Here is an 18,803-nt window from a genome sequence, read left to right on the forward strand (position 1 = left end):
GTTAGTTCTGGACTACTGTCAGGCAGAGCCAGGTCTTGGAGTCTGGCTGTAGAGCCCAGGGATCCCAGAGCTGGTGTCAGATCCCTGGTGGGGCAGGGCAGTTCCTGACAGTTAGCTGTGAGGTCCATGGTGTCCCGAAGCTTGTGTTGGCCTGCCACTGGGCAGGACCAGGGCCCAGCTGGTCCCAGGGTAGGATCTGGCCTGTTGTGGGAAGACAGGGTCTGTGAGATTGTGGTTTTCTTGCATGTGGTGTTTGCCCCCTGATGGGTGAGGCTGGTCTTGAGGCTAGTGCAGGTCTCCTGGAGGGCCAGGCCAGTGCCTGTCCACTGGTGGGTAGAGCTGGGTCTTGACCCTCTGGTGGGCAGGGCTGTGTCTAGAGGCATGTCTAGAGGGGCTGTGAGCTCAGGAAGTCTTTAGGAAGCCTGTCTGCTGATGGGTGGAGCTGTGTCTCCACCCAGTTAGTTGTGGCCTAAGGCAGCCCAGCACTGGTGCCTACAGTCTATTGGGTGGGGCCAGGTCTTGCTAATGAGGTAGAGGTAGGATCCCACTATGGTTGCTGACAGCAGCATTGTCTACATGGTACAAAGCTCCCAAATATGGCTGCTTCCAATGTCTATGTCCCCAAGGTAAGCCACTGCTGCACTGCTCCCCCACCCCCCGGCCTCTCTGCAAGACTCTCCAAGACCAGCAGGTAGGTCTGGCCCAGGCTCCTATCAAATTACTGCTTTTGCCCTGAGTCCCAGTGCATGGGGTATTGTGTGTGTGCCTTTTAAGAGTGAAGTCTCTATTTCCTGCAGTCCTTTGGGACTCCCAAAATTAAGCCCCACTGACCTTCAAAGCCAAATACTCTGGGGGTGGGGGGTCATCCCAGGCTGGGGAGCCCGATTTGGGGCTCCGAACTCTCCCTCCTGTGGGAGAACCTCTGCACTATAATTATTCTCCAGTTTCTGGGTCACCCTCACCCCACAGGTATGGGACTTGATTATATTGCCAGTCCATCCCTCCTACCTGTCTCATTGTGGTTCCTTCTTTATGTCTTTAGTTGTAGAAGATCTTTTCTTGTAGGTTTCAGTCTTTTTCAAAGATAGTTGCTCTGCAGATAGTTGTGATTTGGGTGTGCTTGTGAGAGTTGAACTCTTTCTATTCTTCCATCTTGCCAATCCCCACGTTTCTTCTCTTTTTAAAAAATGTTTAATAGACTTTAATTTTAGAGCAGTTTTGGTTTATAGAAAAATTGAGCAGAAAGTACAGAGTTCTTTCTAGTTTAACTGCATTCTAGTCTGAGAGTATACACTGTGTGATTTCTATTCATTAAAAACTTTTAAGATGTGTTTTATGGCCCAGAATATGGTCTATCTTGGTGAATGGTCCATGTGAGCTTGAGAAGAGTATATTCTACTCTTGTTAGATGAAGTAATCTATAGATGTCAGTCAGTTCCAGTTGACTGATGATGATACTGCTTAGTTTAACTATATCCTGAATCATTTTCTGCCAGCTACCTGTCAATTACTGAGAGGGGGGTATTGAAGTCTCCAACTGTTATAGTGGATTTTTCTGTTTCTCCTTGTAGTTCTTGTAGTTTTCCCTCAGGTATATTGATGTTCTGTTCACGTTTGAAGTTTGAAAATAGTATCTAATTTAAATTTCTTCTCTTTTTAATTAGAGTGAGATTGACTTTATATATCTATAGTGGTTGTTTTTCACAGGTTTTTTTTAAAATAGATTTAATTAACTAATTTATTTATTTATTTTTGGCTGTGTTGGGTCTTCATTGCTGCACATGGGCTTTCTCTAGTTGTGGCGAGCAGGGACTACTCTTCATTGATGTGCGCAGGCTTCTCATTGCGATGGCTGCTCTTGCGGAGCACGGGCTCTAGGCGCATGGGCTCCAGTAGTTGTGGCTTGCAGGCTCTAGAGGGCAGGCTCAGTAGTTGTGGTGCACAGGCTTAGTTGCTCCACAGCATGTGGGATCTTCCCGGACCAGGGCTTGAACCCGTGTCCCCTGCATTGGCAGGTGGATTCTTAACCACTGCCCCACCAGGGACGTCCTTTTCACAGGTTCTTATTGGCCTGTTGATGTTCTTTTTTGTAATGTTCTATCATAGTTTTATTTTTAACAGACTATGTCTAGATGTAGGTATTCTTTTTTTTTTTTTTTTTTTTGCAGTACGCGGGCCTCTCACTGTTGTGGCCTCTCCCGTTGCGGAGCACAGTCTCCGGACGCGCAGGCTCAGTGGCCATGGCTCACAGGCCCAGCCGCTCCGCGGCACGTGGGATCTTCCCGGACCGGGGCACGAACCCGTGTCCCCTGCATCGGCAGGCGGACTCTCAACCACTGCGCCACCAGGGAAGCCCGAGATGTAGGTATTCTTTTGTTTATTTTTCCTAGAACATGATGAGTCCTTTCAGTCATCAAGGGGAAGTTTTAGTCTCTGGCTTCCATATCTATCATCTCCTCTTTCCTTATTTTTGTGTTTTTGCATTTTTTATACCGATTTTTCATTTTAATATGATTCACCCACAACTTCATTTATGCTTTTACTGCCTTGAGTGATTTTAATTCTGCTGTGTGTCTTTTGTTTCCTCACTATCCTTACTTAGTGTATGATTAAAAGCACAGGCCATGAAGTCAAATTGTCAGAGCTTGAATCCTGGCTCCAGTATTTACTAGTTGGGTGACTTTGAGCAAGTTCCCTAATATTGCTCAGTTTCCTCAATTATGAAATTAGGGCAATGACAATACTATGCATTCATGGTATTCTTGTAAGAATTAAACAGGTTAACCCATGTAAAAGCATTTAGAATAAAGCGTGGTACACAGGAAGTGTTAAATAAATATTAGCAACTTTTATTGCTGTTTTTCTCCTCCTCATCATCTCTGTTAGCTCATTCATCTCCCTTTTTTAATCTCATTTTGCCTTTTCATCTAAGCCTATTTTTTCCTTATGGTTTTCTGTTCCTATTTCATGGAAAAATTATGTCTTTTGGCACCCTATTTAGGATATCAAACAGTTTTCTGAAATTTGGTTGTGAGTCCTGCATTAAACAAGGTTCAGAGGTATACTCTTCAGTTTTAATCTCCATATTATATTCCTTTACATTGCAACATTTTTTCACAGGTTCCATGTGTTATTGTCTGCTTCCCCATGCTTCAAGATCAATCTCTTCATGCTCTGCGTCAGCAAATTGGTACATGAAGTACCCTTGACCCCATTCTTGGTTCACTTTGTGGCAACATCTTTCCTTTCCTTCTGTAGCTGAGCAAATTATGTGCACAGCTTCCAAGTTCCCTACAGCATCTCCTGCCTACTGTAATGGGCTCGTCTCCTTCCTCCATGTCCTATTCAACTGATGCAGTATTAAAAAGACCCCATAATTTCCAGCGTGTACTGCAGACTAGTTTCTTCATATACCTTCTTTTGCAACAACTACTCTACTTAAAAGTAGGTTTGGTTCTGAAAAAGCTGTTTGTAAGAGCAAAATGACACCTTACAAGTGACCAATGTGAACATATCCATTGAAAGTTAAGCTTTACTTTTGTCTCCATTGTAATCATACATCTCTCTTTTTGCTGGTTTTCAAAACTCTCCACTACTTTTGGACATGATAAGGGTAAATGGTATTCATAAACCCCCTTAAAAAAAACCCAAATGCTGTAAACTCTAGAGTCAGGAACAATGGGATGGCCAAGATCCAAAGACCACATGTGATCAACTAATGCCATCTGTTGGAAGCAGCCTTTTTATTTGTTTCATCTGTGAACATTCTAAAAAAGGACATTTTTGAACTGAGGAGCGACTGTGCTTCTTTACCTTGGAAGACCATACCTCACTGAATTTAAAGTGCCACGACTATCTCCTCCCTCATTGTGGTCTGGGACCCTGCCACCCCTATCAGCTGTAGAAAGATGGCCTGGCAAGGCAAGGATGAGAGAAAAATGAGACAGTTCTTCCAGTTCTCCCAGAGTAGTACCTGGCAGGGCAAAGCAACAGCTGCCTAATTTTCTGTGTGGGATGTCACCTGCATCTCTGCATCTCTGTATCTGGGGGTGGGGGGAGGGGGAACTAGGAGTATACCCAGTGGGCCTGTTGCTCTTTCTCATGCAGTCTCTTGAGGTAAAATTTCTCAGTCCAACTCATCTACTATTTAGTTAGAGGAGATTCTGCCTAGGTTCTTTTAGTCTTTGTTTTCAGTGACATTATTCCATTCCTTTCTCTTGTGCCTTCCTAAATATTTTACAATAGGAAATTACAAAGCTCCTAGAACCCATTTGAATCCAAAGATGTGTTTTAATTGCCAAGTGTGAATTCATTCTAATATAACAGCTTTATTGAGGTATAATTTACATATCATAAAATTCATTCATTTAAGTGAGCAAATCAGTGGTTTTTAGCAAATTTGCCTAGTTGTGCAACTGCCTAATCCAATTTTAGAATATTGGAACATTAAAACAAATTTAGAACATTGATCACCCCAGTAAGATCCTTCATGCCCATTTTCAATGAATCCCTGTTCCCATCCTCAGCCCCAGGCAACCATTCATCTGCTCTCTATAGATTTGCCTTTTCTGGACATTTCAAATGCATGGAATCATGTAGTATGTGGCCTCTTGATCTGGCTTTGATTTTACTTTCTTATTACCATCTTAAAAAGCTTAAAATGTCTTTCTAGCCTTTCCACAGGGCTTAAAATTCTCATGGTGAGAGCTCCAGGGAGGCCTTCTCTGACCTCAGGGGATGTTGTTTTCTGGGCTTTTCATGATCTAGGAGCCTTGGGGCACATGGATCTCTCAAATAAGTGCTGAAGGAACTGTGTTGGGGAATGCACACTAAGGAAAGCCAGCAGTCCTTTGGGGAAGTCCCTCAAGGTTGGGTTAACATCATCTAACATTGATCTTTATTTGTCCAGAAGTGCTAAATTTCCCTTTATTCTTTTGTTTGTTTTTTCATTTTTTAAAAGTCTTTATTGAATTTGTTACAATATTGCTTCTGTTTTATGTTTTGGTTTTTTGGCCATGAGGCATGTGGGATCTTAGCTCCCTGACCAGGGTTCGAACCCGTACCCCCTGCGTTTGAAGGTGAAGTCTTAACCACTGGACTGCCAGGGAAGTCCCCCATTGTGTGCCTTTTGAAAATCCACTCACCTCTCTGTTGAAGTTTATCTTGTTCTCCCAAGTGAAGGCAAGGAAAACAGCTGGGGGTGGTCAGAGGTGATAGAACTAATTTGTCTTCCTGGATTTCTACTACTATTCTCCCCATTCCACCCCTGCACTTGCATCAGAGTTTGAGTTAAAATCACAGTGCAGAGCGAACAGGAGCACTACTCTGATGAGGACCAAACAGACCTAGAGCTAAATGTTCTCAAGTGCCTCTCTGTGTACCCACAGCTATGCTAAATGTCTGACACATATATCTCATTCACCTTCCACAGGGATTCTCTAAGTTTTATATAAAATCAGGCCCATTTTACAGATATGCAAATGGTAACCTTGGCCAAGATCACACAGCAGTAAATCCACTTTTACTCAGTTGGACCTTTTCTCTTTGGCCAAAATGTTCCTGTATCAAGCCACAAATTAACTCTAGCTAATGGGGCCTCCCTGGTGGCGCAAGTGGTTAAGAGTCCGCCTGCCGATGCAGGGGATACGGGTTCGTGCCCCGGTCTGGGAGGATCCCATATGCCGCGGAGCGGCTGGGCCCGTGAGCCATGGCCGCTGGGCCTGCGCATCCGGAGCCTGTGCTCCGCAACGGGAGAGGCCACAACAGTGAGAGGCCCACATACCGCAAAAAGAAAAAAAAAAAAAAAAAAAAAAAACAAACTCTAGCTAATAACATCAGCAAGAGAAGGGGATAAATGCTTTTCTGAATCATGCTTTTTCTATCTCTTTTTTTATTATAAAAACAATTTAATTCTATTAAATAAAAATGATCAAAAATATTTTTGTTCATACCACACTATCACAAGTATTTCAGTTTTCAAAATATCTTTCTCTATCTTGTCCATCTGCTTTCATCTCTTTATATAGTTGCCATAATGGTATATATTCCATTATTATTATTTTTTTTTTTTCTGCGGTACGCAGGCCTCTCACTGCTGGGGCTCTCCCGTTGCGGAGCACAGGCTCCAGACACGCAGGCTCAGCGGCCATGGCTCACGGGCCCAGCTGCTCCGCGGCATGTGGGATCCTCCCAGACCGGGGCATGAACCCATGTCCCCTGCATCGGCAGGCGGACTCCCAACCACTGCACCACCAGGGAAGCCCTATATGTTCCATTTTTTATTCTTCTATTTTATCTGTCATTGTTTCTTGAATGTATTTTTCTATATTAATACTTAGATTTTGTAGCTATCATTTTTAAGTATTTAATAGATAATTTATTTTAAAACTTCATGTTTTAGTTTTCTATTTTACTTAAGTATTAATTGGGTATATATCTCATTATCTTCCTCTTAGTTCTAGATAATGTGAATTCTCTTCTTAAGATCACTTCATCTCTCTAGAATGTGCACCTACATCATTGCCCCTAGTTCTCTCTTTTTTTTTAATATATTTATTTTATTTATTTATTTATTTTGGATCTGTTGGGTCTTCGTTGCTGCACGCCGGCTTTCCCCAGTTGCGGCAAGCGGGGGCTACTCTTCGCTGCGGTGCGCAGGCCTCTCGTTGCAGTAGTTTCTCTTGTTGCAGAGCACGGGCTCTAGGTGCGTGGGCTTCAGTAGTTGCAGCACTCAGGCTCAGTAGTTGTGGCACACGGGCTCTAAAGCGCAGGCTCAGTAGCTGTGGCGCACGGGCTTAGTTGCTCCGCAGCATGTGGGATCTTCCTGGACCAGGGCTCGAACCCATGTCCCCTGCATTGGCTGGCAGATTCTTAACCACTGCGCCATCAGGGAAGTCCCTCTCTTTTTTTAAATTGAAGTATAGTTGATTTACACTGCTTCAGGTGTACAGCAAAGTGATTCAGTTATATATATATATATATAAATATATTTATATAAACACATATATATATGCATATGGCTATTCTTTTTCAGATTCTTTTCCATTACAGGTTTTTACAAGATACTGAATATAGTTCCCTGTGCTATACAGTAGGTTCTTATTTACCTATCTTAGATTTAGTGGTATCTGTTAATCCCAAATTCTTAATTTACCCCCCCCCCTTTCCCCTTTGGTAACCATAAGTTTGTTTTCTATGTCTGTTCATCTATTTCTGTTTTGTAAATAATGTAATTATCATTTTAATGACTGCAAAATATTCCATTCATTTTATAAGACATAATTTTGACTGGTCTTCTAATGTGGGACATGTAAATTATTTTCAAATTTTTGTTATCACAGATGGTGCTGTATACTCATGTATTGAGATTATTTTCATTATGAATTACTTCCTTATGATAAATTCCCAGAATGTGATTTCTGACTTGGACTAGAGACATTTTTGTAGCTCTGTAAGCATAGTGCCAGATTGCTTTCTAAAAGTGTTGTACCAGATTGACTTCTAGGTAGAGCTGCACAGTGACGTAGGATAATAGAAACTCTCTCCTATAATACATAATGATATGAACAATAACAACAGTTTAAGCCTAAAAATTTCCCAGTTACAGCATGATTCTTTAAACATTGAGAAGTAGAGGATAAGGAGAGAAACAAAAGATCCTGCATGTTGTAGCTCTCAACCCAGAACCCACAACCCCACTGTCCTTCTAAAAGTGATGCTGAGAGGAAAGGGAGTGAGTTGACAAAATTCTGAGAGTTCTCACTGGTAATCACCAGTGTGGAAAAAGCAGATGGCAGTGGTGACTGGGCAGCTGCAAAAAAAATGTCTAAGAGAAACCTTTGAGCATGAAACCCCTCCATAATTTGGTAGAACCTTATTAGGAGTGGGAGAAACTACCAGGGTTTGCATCTTCCAGAGCTCCATGCTGAGTGGGGGATGTGAGCTGAATTTTTCAGGAGTGAATCATGTCTTTAACTGGGGTGGGAGTGGGATGGATCCATGGTTCTGGAAAATTGGCCAAATTTTAGAAAGAGAGTGCAAAGCCCAGGTTTCCTGGCAAAGGCAACTGAGTATTTCCTTTTACCCAACCCCTGTACCCTCAGGCTACAGAAAAGAAATCCACACAAATCCACACACCAGTCCTTGAATTGTGGCCAAGAAAGTGAGGGAAATAAACTCACCCTAGATAATGGTGGGGAAAATGTCAAGATTTTACCTGATTATATCAGAGTAAGAACATCAGAAAGAAAGAGACAGAGACAGAGAATGAGAATCTAAAAGAAAAACATGACCTAAGAAACATAAATTATTTGTGTTGCAAGAACTTAGTAATAATATAAATTTAATTTTTAAAATTTATAGATGAACAATGTGCTACTGGCAAAGGGATAGATATATAGATCAATGGAATAGAATTGAGAGTCCAGAGATAAGCCCCTCATATTTATAGTGACTTGATTTTTGACAAGGGTACCAAGATAATTTTATGGAAAAAGAATAATCCTTTCAACACATGGTTCTGGAATAAATGAATATACACATGTAAAATAATGAATTTGGACCTCTACTCTACACCATGGTCAAAAATTAACTCAAAATGGATCAAAGATCTAAATTCAAAAGTTAAAATTATGAAAGCTTAGAAGGAAACATAGGTGCAAATGTTCATGACCTTGGACTAGGCAACAATGCCTTAGGACACCAAAAGCACAAGCAACAAAAGAAAAAATAGTTAAACTGAACTTCATCAAAATTTAAAACTTTTGTGCTTCATAGGACAACATCAAGAAAGTGAAAAGACAACTCACAGAATGGGTGAAAATTTTTTTGCAAATCATATATCTGATAAGGGACTTGTATACAGAATGTATAAAGAAGTATTATAATTCAATGATAAAAAGATAAATAACACAATTTTTAAATGGGCAAAGTAACTGAATAGACATTTCTCCAAAGAAGATATATAAAGGGCCAATAAGCACATGACAAGAACTCAGCATTACTAGCATTATTAGCCATCAGGAAAATGCAAATCAAAAACATGAGATACGGGGCTTCCCTGATGGCGCAGTGGTTGAGAGTCTGCCTGCCAATGCAGGGGACACGGGTTCAAGCCCTGGTCTGGGAGGATCCCACATGCCGCGGAGCAACTGGGCCCGTGAGCCACAACTACTGAGCCTGCGCGTCTGGAGCCTGTGCTCCACAACAAGAGAGGCCGCGACAGTGAGAGGCCCGCGCACCGCGATGAAGAGTGGCCCCCACTCGCTGCAACTAGAGAAAGCCCACACACAGAAATGAAACCCCAACACAGCCAAAATAATTAATTATTAATTAATTTTTAAAAAAAAGAACAAGATACAAACTCACAACTACAATGAGAATAATAAAAAGATGGAAAACAACAAGTGTTGGTGAGAATGTGGGAAAATTGGAATGCCCACATGTTATAATGGAAATGTAAAATAGTACAGCAACTTTGGAAAACAGCATTTGGCAGTTCCTCAAAAGTTAAACATAGAGTTACCATATGACCAAGCAATTTCACTCCTAGATATATTCCCAAGAGAAATAAAAACAGATGTCCACACAAAGACTTGTACACAAATGTTCATAACAGCATAATTCATAATGACCAAAAAGTGGAAACAATCCAAATGTCCATCAACTGATGAATGAATAAATAAAATATAGTATATCCATCCAATTAAACATTATTCAACAATAAAAAGAAATGAAGTAATAATACATGATACAATGTGGATAAACCTTAAAAACATTATGATGAGTAAAAGAAGCCAATCACAAAAGAACATCTATTGGATGACTTCAATTATATGAAATGTCCAGAATAGCAAATCTATAGAGACAGAAAGTACATTAGTGGTTGCCTAGTGTTGTGGGCAAGCGGGGAGATGAGGGACGAGAAGAGGATTTGGGAGGTGACAGCTAAGAGGTATGAGGTTTCTTTTTGGTGCAATGAAATGTTCTAAAATTGATTATGATAATGACTGTACAACTCTGTGAATATTAGTATATTCATACATACATGTATTTTTAGTAAACGATTGAATTGTACATTGAAATGGGTGAATTATATCATGTGTGAATTATATCTTAATAAATCTGTCATTTTCAAGTTTGTAGATGAGGTGATAAAACCACAGAATCAGAGAAAAAGAGGGGTTGAGAAACCAAAGAAACAAATTGAGAGCTAAACAATGCTATTAATGATATAATAAATTAGAACCAGCAAGCAATAAAGCATACAAGTCTAGACAGCTAACAAATGGCTTAGAGGAAAGGTTTCAGATAACTACACTTGCTACAGAAGACGAAGTCTAAGAGCAATTATAAAGAATATGATTGATATGGAGACCAAACAGTGCTAATTCCTTTAGTAGGTAACCCAATAAATAGCGTAGACAATATATACTAAGATATAAATGCAGAAATTTTTCCTAAAATGAAGAACTGCTTCTGTAAATTTTAAGAGTATGCTGTATTCCAAGAAAAACTGATACAGAATAATTCACCAAAAGACATAATATGATTAAATTATTGGACTTCCAGGATAAAAGAGATTCCATCATGCATCTGTATAGGAAAGAAAAATCAATAAAAGTGGAAATATCTGATGGGCCTCAAACTTCTACACAGCAACCTAGAATGCAAGAAAACACACTGGAACAATGGTCTGCAACATTCTGAAGGAAAGAAAATGTGGCATAAGAATACTACTCTCGGGTTTTCCTGGTGGCGCAGTGGTTGAGAGTCCACCTGCCGATGCAGGGGACACGGGTTTGTGCCCCGGTCCGGGAAGATCCCACATGCCGCGGAGCGTCTAGGCCCGTGAGCCATGGCCGCTGAGCCTGTGCGTCCAGAGCCTGTGCTCCTCAACGGGAGAGGCCACAACAGTGAGAGGCCCACGTACCGCAAAAAAAAAAAAAGTTTTCCTCACAAGAAAAACAATTCTATGTATGGTGACAGATTTTATAAGAATAGAATCATTTGATATTATATGCATTATATATTACATATACAATCTTTATTAATATAATTTTATAATGTGATCAGTTCACTGTATACATAAATATTGAATCATTATATTTTATACCTGAAATTAATATAATGTTATTTGTCAATTATACCTCAACTGAATAAAAAAAAAAAAGAAACCACTTTTAGGAACCAATATCTCTTGTAGTGAATAATGATTATCTGAAGTTCAGCAGGTGCTTCAGTTTCATTTTAGTCTCCTTTTCTTCTAAATTAAGTAAAATTAGATTTAATGTTTTTATTTTTAATAGTATAATATATAAAAATATAATTATATTTTATGTTGTATTAATATAAATCATATATATATACATAGTGTATGATATATAATATCAAATGATCCTATTCTAATAAAATCCTTTTTCATCTACCTATACTTCCATCTTTAATATGTTTGTGTGCCTTGAGAGAGGACTGGAAGGGTTGCCATCAAAAGTTACCTCTAGGGCTTCCCTGGTGGCTCAGTGGTTGAGAGTCCGCCTGCTGATGCAGGGGACGCAGGTTCGTACCCGGGTCCGGGAGGATCCCACATGCCACGGAGCGGCTAAGCCTGTGAGCCATGGCCACTGAGCCTGCGCGTCCGGAGCCTGTGCTCCGCAGCGGGAGAGGCCACAACAGTGAGAGGCCCGCATACCGCAAAAAAAAAAAAAAAAAAGTTGTCTCTAGATGTGAGATTTGGAGTGATTTGTTTTCTTCCTTTTTTGTTCTTTTCAATACTTCCTCTTTATATTATTAAGAATAATTATTTGTATAATTAGCACCGATTATTTTTTACATATAATAAAGTTATTACTCTTTATAAGGTGTTGTTCCAGGTTATACCATTACACAACTATGCCAGTACTGGTAGGTATACATTTCAGATGCCTATGGCTGAGGTAGTTAAATACCTCAAATATGAAATGTAAACCCCTGATGTACTAATAACCTATTCTATTTCTTAGGGTCCAGGAAGCATCTATGATTTTTATTTCCTCAAGCGGGTGGTGGACATTGGTACACATGGACAGAGTATATCACTAAAGAGGAGGAAAATATCCCAGCAGATGCAAAGGTAAAAGAGAGTTATTGGCCATGGAACTTTGGTAATGACCTGATATTCAGCAAAGTGGAGAGGTTAACAGCAGGTCTGTGTTAGCATTTTTAAGAACTTACTTTAGAAAAAGGTTCAAACATGAGCTGGACTGAGCCTTCAGAACATGGACTTTAGAATCAGAGAGTCCCAGATTCCTTACTCAGCCTTCACTCTCTCTGCCTCAATTTACTCAACTACACAATAGCAGAAAAAAATACCTAAAGGATGGCTGCAAGGATTGAAGACATTATACATGAATTTGTGGCACATACTGTGTGCTAGATTATGCTGTTGCTATTCTGGTTGTTATCACTGTCTATAATGCCAGATGGTCATCAGTCCACCTCTCAGATATCTCAGCCAAAAAGATCCTTGCCTTTTCTTTAAAATCCCTAGAGAAAGATTTCTTTAATCAGAATTCTCAGAAAAATGGGTACTGATTAGTAGATTTTCTGGTTAGCAGACAATTCATCTACAACTCCTGCTCATTTCCTTGTGGAAAATTTTTTCCAGATGTGTAATTTCATGCCTCTAGTTGCAGTTATCTAGTGGACATAATTTATCTTTCTGGGGGTGATTGTAGATTGTTCAGGCCCCAGATAGAGTAGTAGGAGGTGGATGGGAAAGTGGAAATACTGACGACAAAGTCAGACACCAGACAGGAGCACAGCTGCTTGTGAAAAGGGTGCAATAAGCAGGAGTGAATGTGTGTTGAGTTCAGGACACACCCTGGAGGTTGAGTCTTGTAAAGAACCCCACAGCACTGAGGCCCTAAACTTTCATTCTCCTTAAAGAGCTTCATCACCTGAGCTCCAGGGGTTTGAAATCTTGCTGGATTCATACAAATAAAAGTCCAATGCAGAAAATATTTTAGTTCTGCTGGGAATTTTTCCTTTGTCAAAAAATTGTTCTAGCCCCTGAAAATAAAAACCTAAGAAACAAAACCTGCTTTAAATTCCTAGTCTTGGTACCTGGTTCTGCATTCAGTATCACTTACTGGCTATGTGGCTTTGGACAAGTTAGCCAGCCATCCTCCAGTCTCAATTGTTTCATTTGAAAAAATGAGCTAATAATATACCTGCCTCAGAGGGTTATTGGGAAAGCTGCAGGGAATAACAGAGGCAAAACATCCATAGCTCAACACCCGTTAATTCTCTTCCTCACCACTTCAATTCCTTTGTTCTCTCTGCTCCTTAATTTTTTTTTTTTTATTTTGCGGTACGCGGGCCTCTCACTGTTGTGGCTTCTCCCGTTGTGGAGCACAGGCTCCGGACGCGCAGGCTCAGCGGCCATGGCTCACGGGCCCAGCCGCTCCGCGGCATGTGGGATCTTCCCAGACTGGGGCACGAACCCGTGTCCCCTGCATCGGCAGGCAGACTCTCAACCACTGTGCCACCAGGGAAGCCCCCTGCTCCTTTTACTTTGATCAAATTATTTATCAAAAGAAGCCAAGACTTTGTCTACCAATATACACAAGGCCACCATGTTACACAGTCCCTGTTGGTGCCACTTGCATTATGGTCTAGTTTTGCTTTAGGGGCACCATTTACATAAACCATAGTGTGAATGGTGCTCCCTAGAGTTGCACAACACAGGGGCTCCATGTTCACTAGCCCCTTCTAGTCTAGACATTTAAGTAATAGACATATAAGTAATAGGGATTCCAGGAGCTCAAGACCAAGCCCTTAGAGCCCAATTGGAGCCTGAATACCAGGAATAGTATTGCAATTTACATATTGGAAAAGGAGTTAATAGGAACAACCAAGAATCTGAGCATTATAAAAAGCAGATGAGGAACAAGCACAGGGAATAGGGGTCAAGGGTCACACCTAACCCTTCTTGAACAAGCAGTATAGGTGGCATATGGGAGGTGGATCTTTCCTGGGGCAAGGCAGACAGCTTGGTTCAGAGCAGTGGTCTCAGACAGCAGTAGCTATAGACCCATCCTTACTGTAATTGGTGTTTATAATATGACATTTCAGTGGTTAAGAATATAAACCTTGGAATCAGACAAGCTGGAATTAAAATCCTTGCATTTCCACTTAACTTGGTGTGTAAGTGAGCTCTGGATCTCAGTTTCCTCATCTCTAAAACGGAGTTTCCTCATCTCTAAAATGCCCATATTTACGTGCAAGATTTAATTTCATCCTCAAAACAGCTCAGTGAACTAGTTGCCATTATTATCCCCATTTTACAGATGAAGAAACTAAGGCCCCTGGAGAGGTAAAATACTCAAAATCATAAAGATAAATAAGAGATGGAGCTGAACGGATAGTAAGGATAGAACCCAAGTCTCCTGAATTCCAAGACCCAATCTCCTGGGCTCAGTACCAAGACTCACCATGTCTTTGTGGCACAGGTCTCAGAACTCATCATCCCCACAGTGGAAACAGCCCGGCAGTCCTTCTTGAAAACCTACCTGGACCATGAGATTCCAATGCTGTTTGTAGGACCCACGGGCACTGGCAAATCAGTCATCACCAACAACTTCCTTTTCCGCCTTCCCCAAAATACTTATCTGCCCAACTGCATCAATTTCTCTGCCAGAACTTCAGCCAGTCAGACCCAGGATATCATCATGTCCAAGCTGGATCGACGGCGGAAGGGCCTTTTTGGGCCTCCCATAGGGAAGAAAGCAGTGGTATTTGTGGGTAAGGCATTGGCCTGGATCTGGGCACACCAAATTCTTCTAAGCTGCAGCAAAACAGAATCTCCCCTTGTAGGGCCACTGTATAGTCCTTTTACTCTCTCTGGGAGATAAAATATTTCTGGTTAATATAATTCAGCATTCCTTCCCTCCCCTCCTATTTTCTTTCCTTCCTTCCTTCCATCTTTCCATCCCTTCTTCTCTCCCTTCCCTCCCTCTCTTCCTTCTTTCATTTTTTGTTTCCTGTCCTTTCCTTCATTCATTACCAAGTATTTGTTAACCATGTACTATAAGCCAAATTTTCGGTAAGTGAGGCACGGTCCAGGCCTTTTTGCCTGAGGGAGGATCCCAGTTTCTCCTGGAATGAAGTTGAGCCCGTGGATCAGGCAAAGTTACTTTGTAGTGAGAAGCAGTTAGGTCCAGAAGGGGATTGTGGTGTTTGCCCTCTTGCATCTCCAGAAGCAACTCACACTTTGTGATGAGTTCCTATTCCATTATGTGCCAGATAAATATGTTATCAGTATATGAAGAAATCTAATAGTTGCTAAATAAGTATATGTGAAGTAAGCACATTGAATTTTCCCAGGATTTTATGTTTACAAAGCACTTCCTCATTTATTTTGTTTGAGCCTCACAGCCCCATCAGTTTATTAGCCACCATTATCACTTTACTAGTCAGTTAATTGAGGCTCCAGAGGTTAAATTCCCTGTTCAGGGTCAAACATCTAGAAAATTCTGGAACCACGAGCCAAAACCAGGTTTCTTGGTGCCAAATACATTATCTTTTCCACTCTCTTACTGCTGACTCATAAAATTCTCATTTAGTAATAGTAATGCCCTGCCCTTCTGGGTTATCTCATGTCCTGTCTTTAAAATTCATGTATTGATAGTAAATGTTGCATGTATTTATATCCTTGCCAATTAGCAACAGCTCCTTAAAGGCAGGGATCCTATTTCATTTCCCTTACTTTTCCCATTTTCTCCTTTCCTCCAATCTTTTCTCCCTTCCTATTTTTATGGTATATCCAAAAACAGATTAAGCTTTGCAGCCAAACAGACCTAGGTCCAAATCTCACTTTTTAACCCTAATCATGTTGTGACCCTAAGCATACTATTCCATGACCTTCAGTTCCTCACCTCTAACATAAAGGTAATACTCTCTTCCTTATAAAGTCATTATTTTCATTAGATGAGACAATATATATAAAACTCCTAAAATCTTACATGACATAAAACTGGGCATTTAGTCAATGTTCATTGGAGTTTATTGAGTGCCTTCTATGTGCCAGGACTGAGCAATATGCTATTTTAGAAAATCGATCCCTACCCTGGAGGAAATATGGGAAAAAATTAAATGTCTGTTTGTTAATGCCAATCTGTCAATAAAGCAGGAGAGCCCAGAACCCAGGAAAAGCTCTTCCATTATGGTGAGAATGTCCACTGTCTGGGCCCTGCCTAGAGTGAGGATGTAACAACTGGGCACAGACTCTCCCATGAAGGGATAATCATCTGCTACCTCCTGTGAGAGCAAAGGATCCCATAGACTTACAATCTGTGGCCATGGCTTCTTTCCCCAGCTGACCTCAACATGCCAGCCAAAGAGGTGTATGGGGCCCAGCCCCGCACTGAGCTCCTGAGGCAATGGATTGACCACGGTTACTGGTTTGACAAGAAGGACACAAACAAGCTGGACATCATTGATGTGCTGCTTGTGACAGCCATGGGCCCCCCTGGTGGAGGAAGAAATGACATTACTGGTACGTGAAGGAGAGAGTTCATTACTCTTCACCCACCCCCTGCAGAGCCAGAGCACCTTCATGAATGGAGGGTTGGTGCAGGGCACTCGTCCTGATGGAAGGTGGAGAAAGGTGTGTTTAGGCTGTAGCCAGAGACACTTGAGTTAGCTTCAAGGAGTGACATTTGAATATTTCATGTTGGTAGTTGTATGAAATAGGATGGGAAGATGAAAAGAGGATTTGGCTAGGGCTTAGAGGAACAGAGAGCCCCATGAAGAGGGGAGTTCAGTGTGGACAGCATGTATTCCAGGAGGGAGGCTAGATCAGAGGTTCTCAACTAAGGGTGCATGACAGATTCACCTGTTGTGTTTCTATAATTCTTTGGATTGTCAGAGATAGCACACCTAACCCAAAGTGGCCTAAGGAAAATCATAATGGTAATAAACAAACAAATAAATAAGATTTTTCCCCCTGTCATCTAACACTTCAGGAATATATTTTGCTTCAGGTGCAACTTGATCCATCTAGGTCTACAGATTTTCATACTTTTATTCTGAGATACATCCTTGGTTAAGAATCTTAATGCCATTTCCAGACTTAAGATTCTGTGACCTTGCTCTCCCCTGTGGCATTTGTCTTTTTCATTTGTAAAATAAGGAAGGGTGATTTTACTTGGGTACACAAACCCATCACCTTCCACTTCAAGTATAGAGTCCAGGGGTACCTTTGCCTTGGGTTTGAATATAACAGGATCTCAGGCACTTAGCGTCTATAAATTCAACACTTCTCTCACTAGTGAGAGGGAGAGGAACTTCGTATATTACTTTTCTCTAAGACCTAGTCATTCAGTAGGAGAAAATATTTGCAAACCATCTCTCTGATAAGGATTTAATATACAAACTATGTAAGGAATTCATACAACTCAATAGCTAAACAACAAACAATCTGATTTGAAAATGGATAGAGAATTCGAATGGACATTTTTCTAAAGAAGACATACAAATGGCTAACAGGCACATGAAAAGATGTTCAATATTGCTAATTATTAGAGAAATGAAAATCAGGATCACAGTGAGATATCACCTCACACCTGATAGAATGGCTATTAACAAAAAGTCAAGAGATAACAAGTGCCCTTGTACACTGTTGGTGGAAATGTAAATTGGTGCAGCCACTATGAAAAACAGTAGGAGGTTCCTCAAGAAATTAAAAATAACACTACCACATGATCCAGCAATGCCACTTCTGAGTATATCTGAAGGAAATGAAATCACTATCTTGAAGAAATATCTGCACTCCCATGTTCATTGCAACATTATTCACAATAGTCAAGTCATGGAAACAACCAAAGGGTCCATCGATGGATGAATGGATAAAGATGTATACACACACACACACACACACACACAATGGGATATTATTCAGCCATAAAAAAGAATGAAATCCTACCCTTTGTGACAACATGGGTGGACCTTAAGAACATTATGCTAAGTGAAATAAGTCAGAGAAAAACAAATACTATATGATATCACTTACATGTGGAATCTAAAAAAGCCAAACTCATAGAAACAGGAGTAGAATGGTGGTTGCCAGGGGTTAGGAGATGGGGGAAATGGGGAGATGTTGGTCAAAGGGTACAAATTTCCAGTTATAAGATGAATAAGCTTTGGGAATATAATGTATAGCATGGTGACTCTAGTTAACAACAATAGCAACAATGGAATTGTTACTTAACCTTATTGTGGCAATCATTTTGCAATATCTATATGCATCAAATCATCATGTTGTAAACCTTCAGCGTATATATGTTATATGTCAATTATATCTCAATAAAACTGGCAGGGGGTGGAGATCTATTCAAAAGGGAATATCTGTTTCCAGTACATATCATGGAAATAGTAATTATTAACATTTGTGCAGCAATTGACAGTTTTCAGGCTATGTCACATATATAACATTTGAAAAGATCCTATAATAAAGACCAGTGCCCAAAGTCTGCCAGGAACACATCTGTAGTCAAGTGAAATTGGGTTTATTAATTTGCTGCAGAAAGGGTGTCTGCACAGCATGGAGAACCATGAGAGTGCCTGGTGAAAGAGAGTTAAATGGGCTTATGCTGGGTGATGTGAGGAAAGGCTTAAGGAACCAGGGACTCTGTTTGGGATTGGGTAATCTCAAGAAGTGGGGACAATTTGATGAGTGGGTATCTTAATTTTTTTCTCTGCTTGGTAAAGAAGTAGAGTCACTCACATTAGCTAGGGGGGAAGTTTTCATGGTTTCAGAGCAAACT

The 18,803-nt window shown here is 40.7% G+C and overlaps 1 protein-coding gene across 1 annotated transcript in view; it reads left to right on the top strand.

Moving 5' to 3' along the window:
* The window catches only part of DNAH3 (dynein axonemal heavy chain 3), a 184,686-nt gene that overhangs the window by 110,135 nt on the left and 55,748 nt on the right, over positions 1 to 18,803 (top strand). The window contains 4 exon segments of the mRNA XM_060079218.1: positions 12,007 to 12,036; positions 12,039 to 12,109; positions 14,490 to 14,781; positions 16,355 to 16,534. Coding sequence (XP_059935201.1) covers positions 12,007 to 12,036; positions 12,039 to 12,109; positions 14,490 to 14,781; positions 16,355 to 16,534 — 573 coding nt within the window.

Source organism: Mesoplodon densirostris, chromosome 16 (assembly GCF_025265405.1).
Source record: "Mesoplodon densirostris isolate mMesDen1 chromosome 16, mMesDen1 primary haplotype, whole genome shotgun sequence".
Lineage (NCBI taxonomy): Eukaryota > Metazoa > Chordata > Mammalia > Artiodactyla > Ziphiidae > Mesoplodon > Mesoplodon densirostris.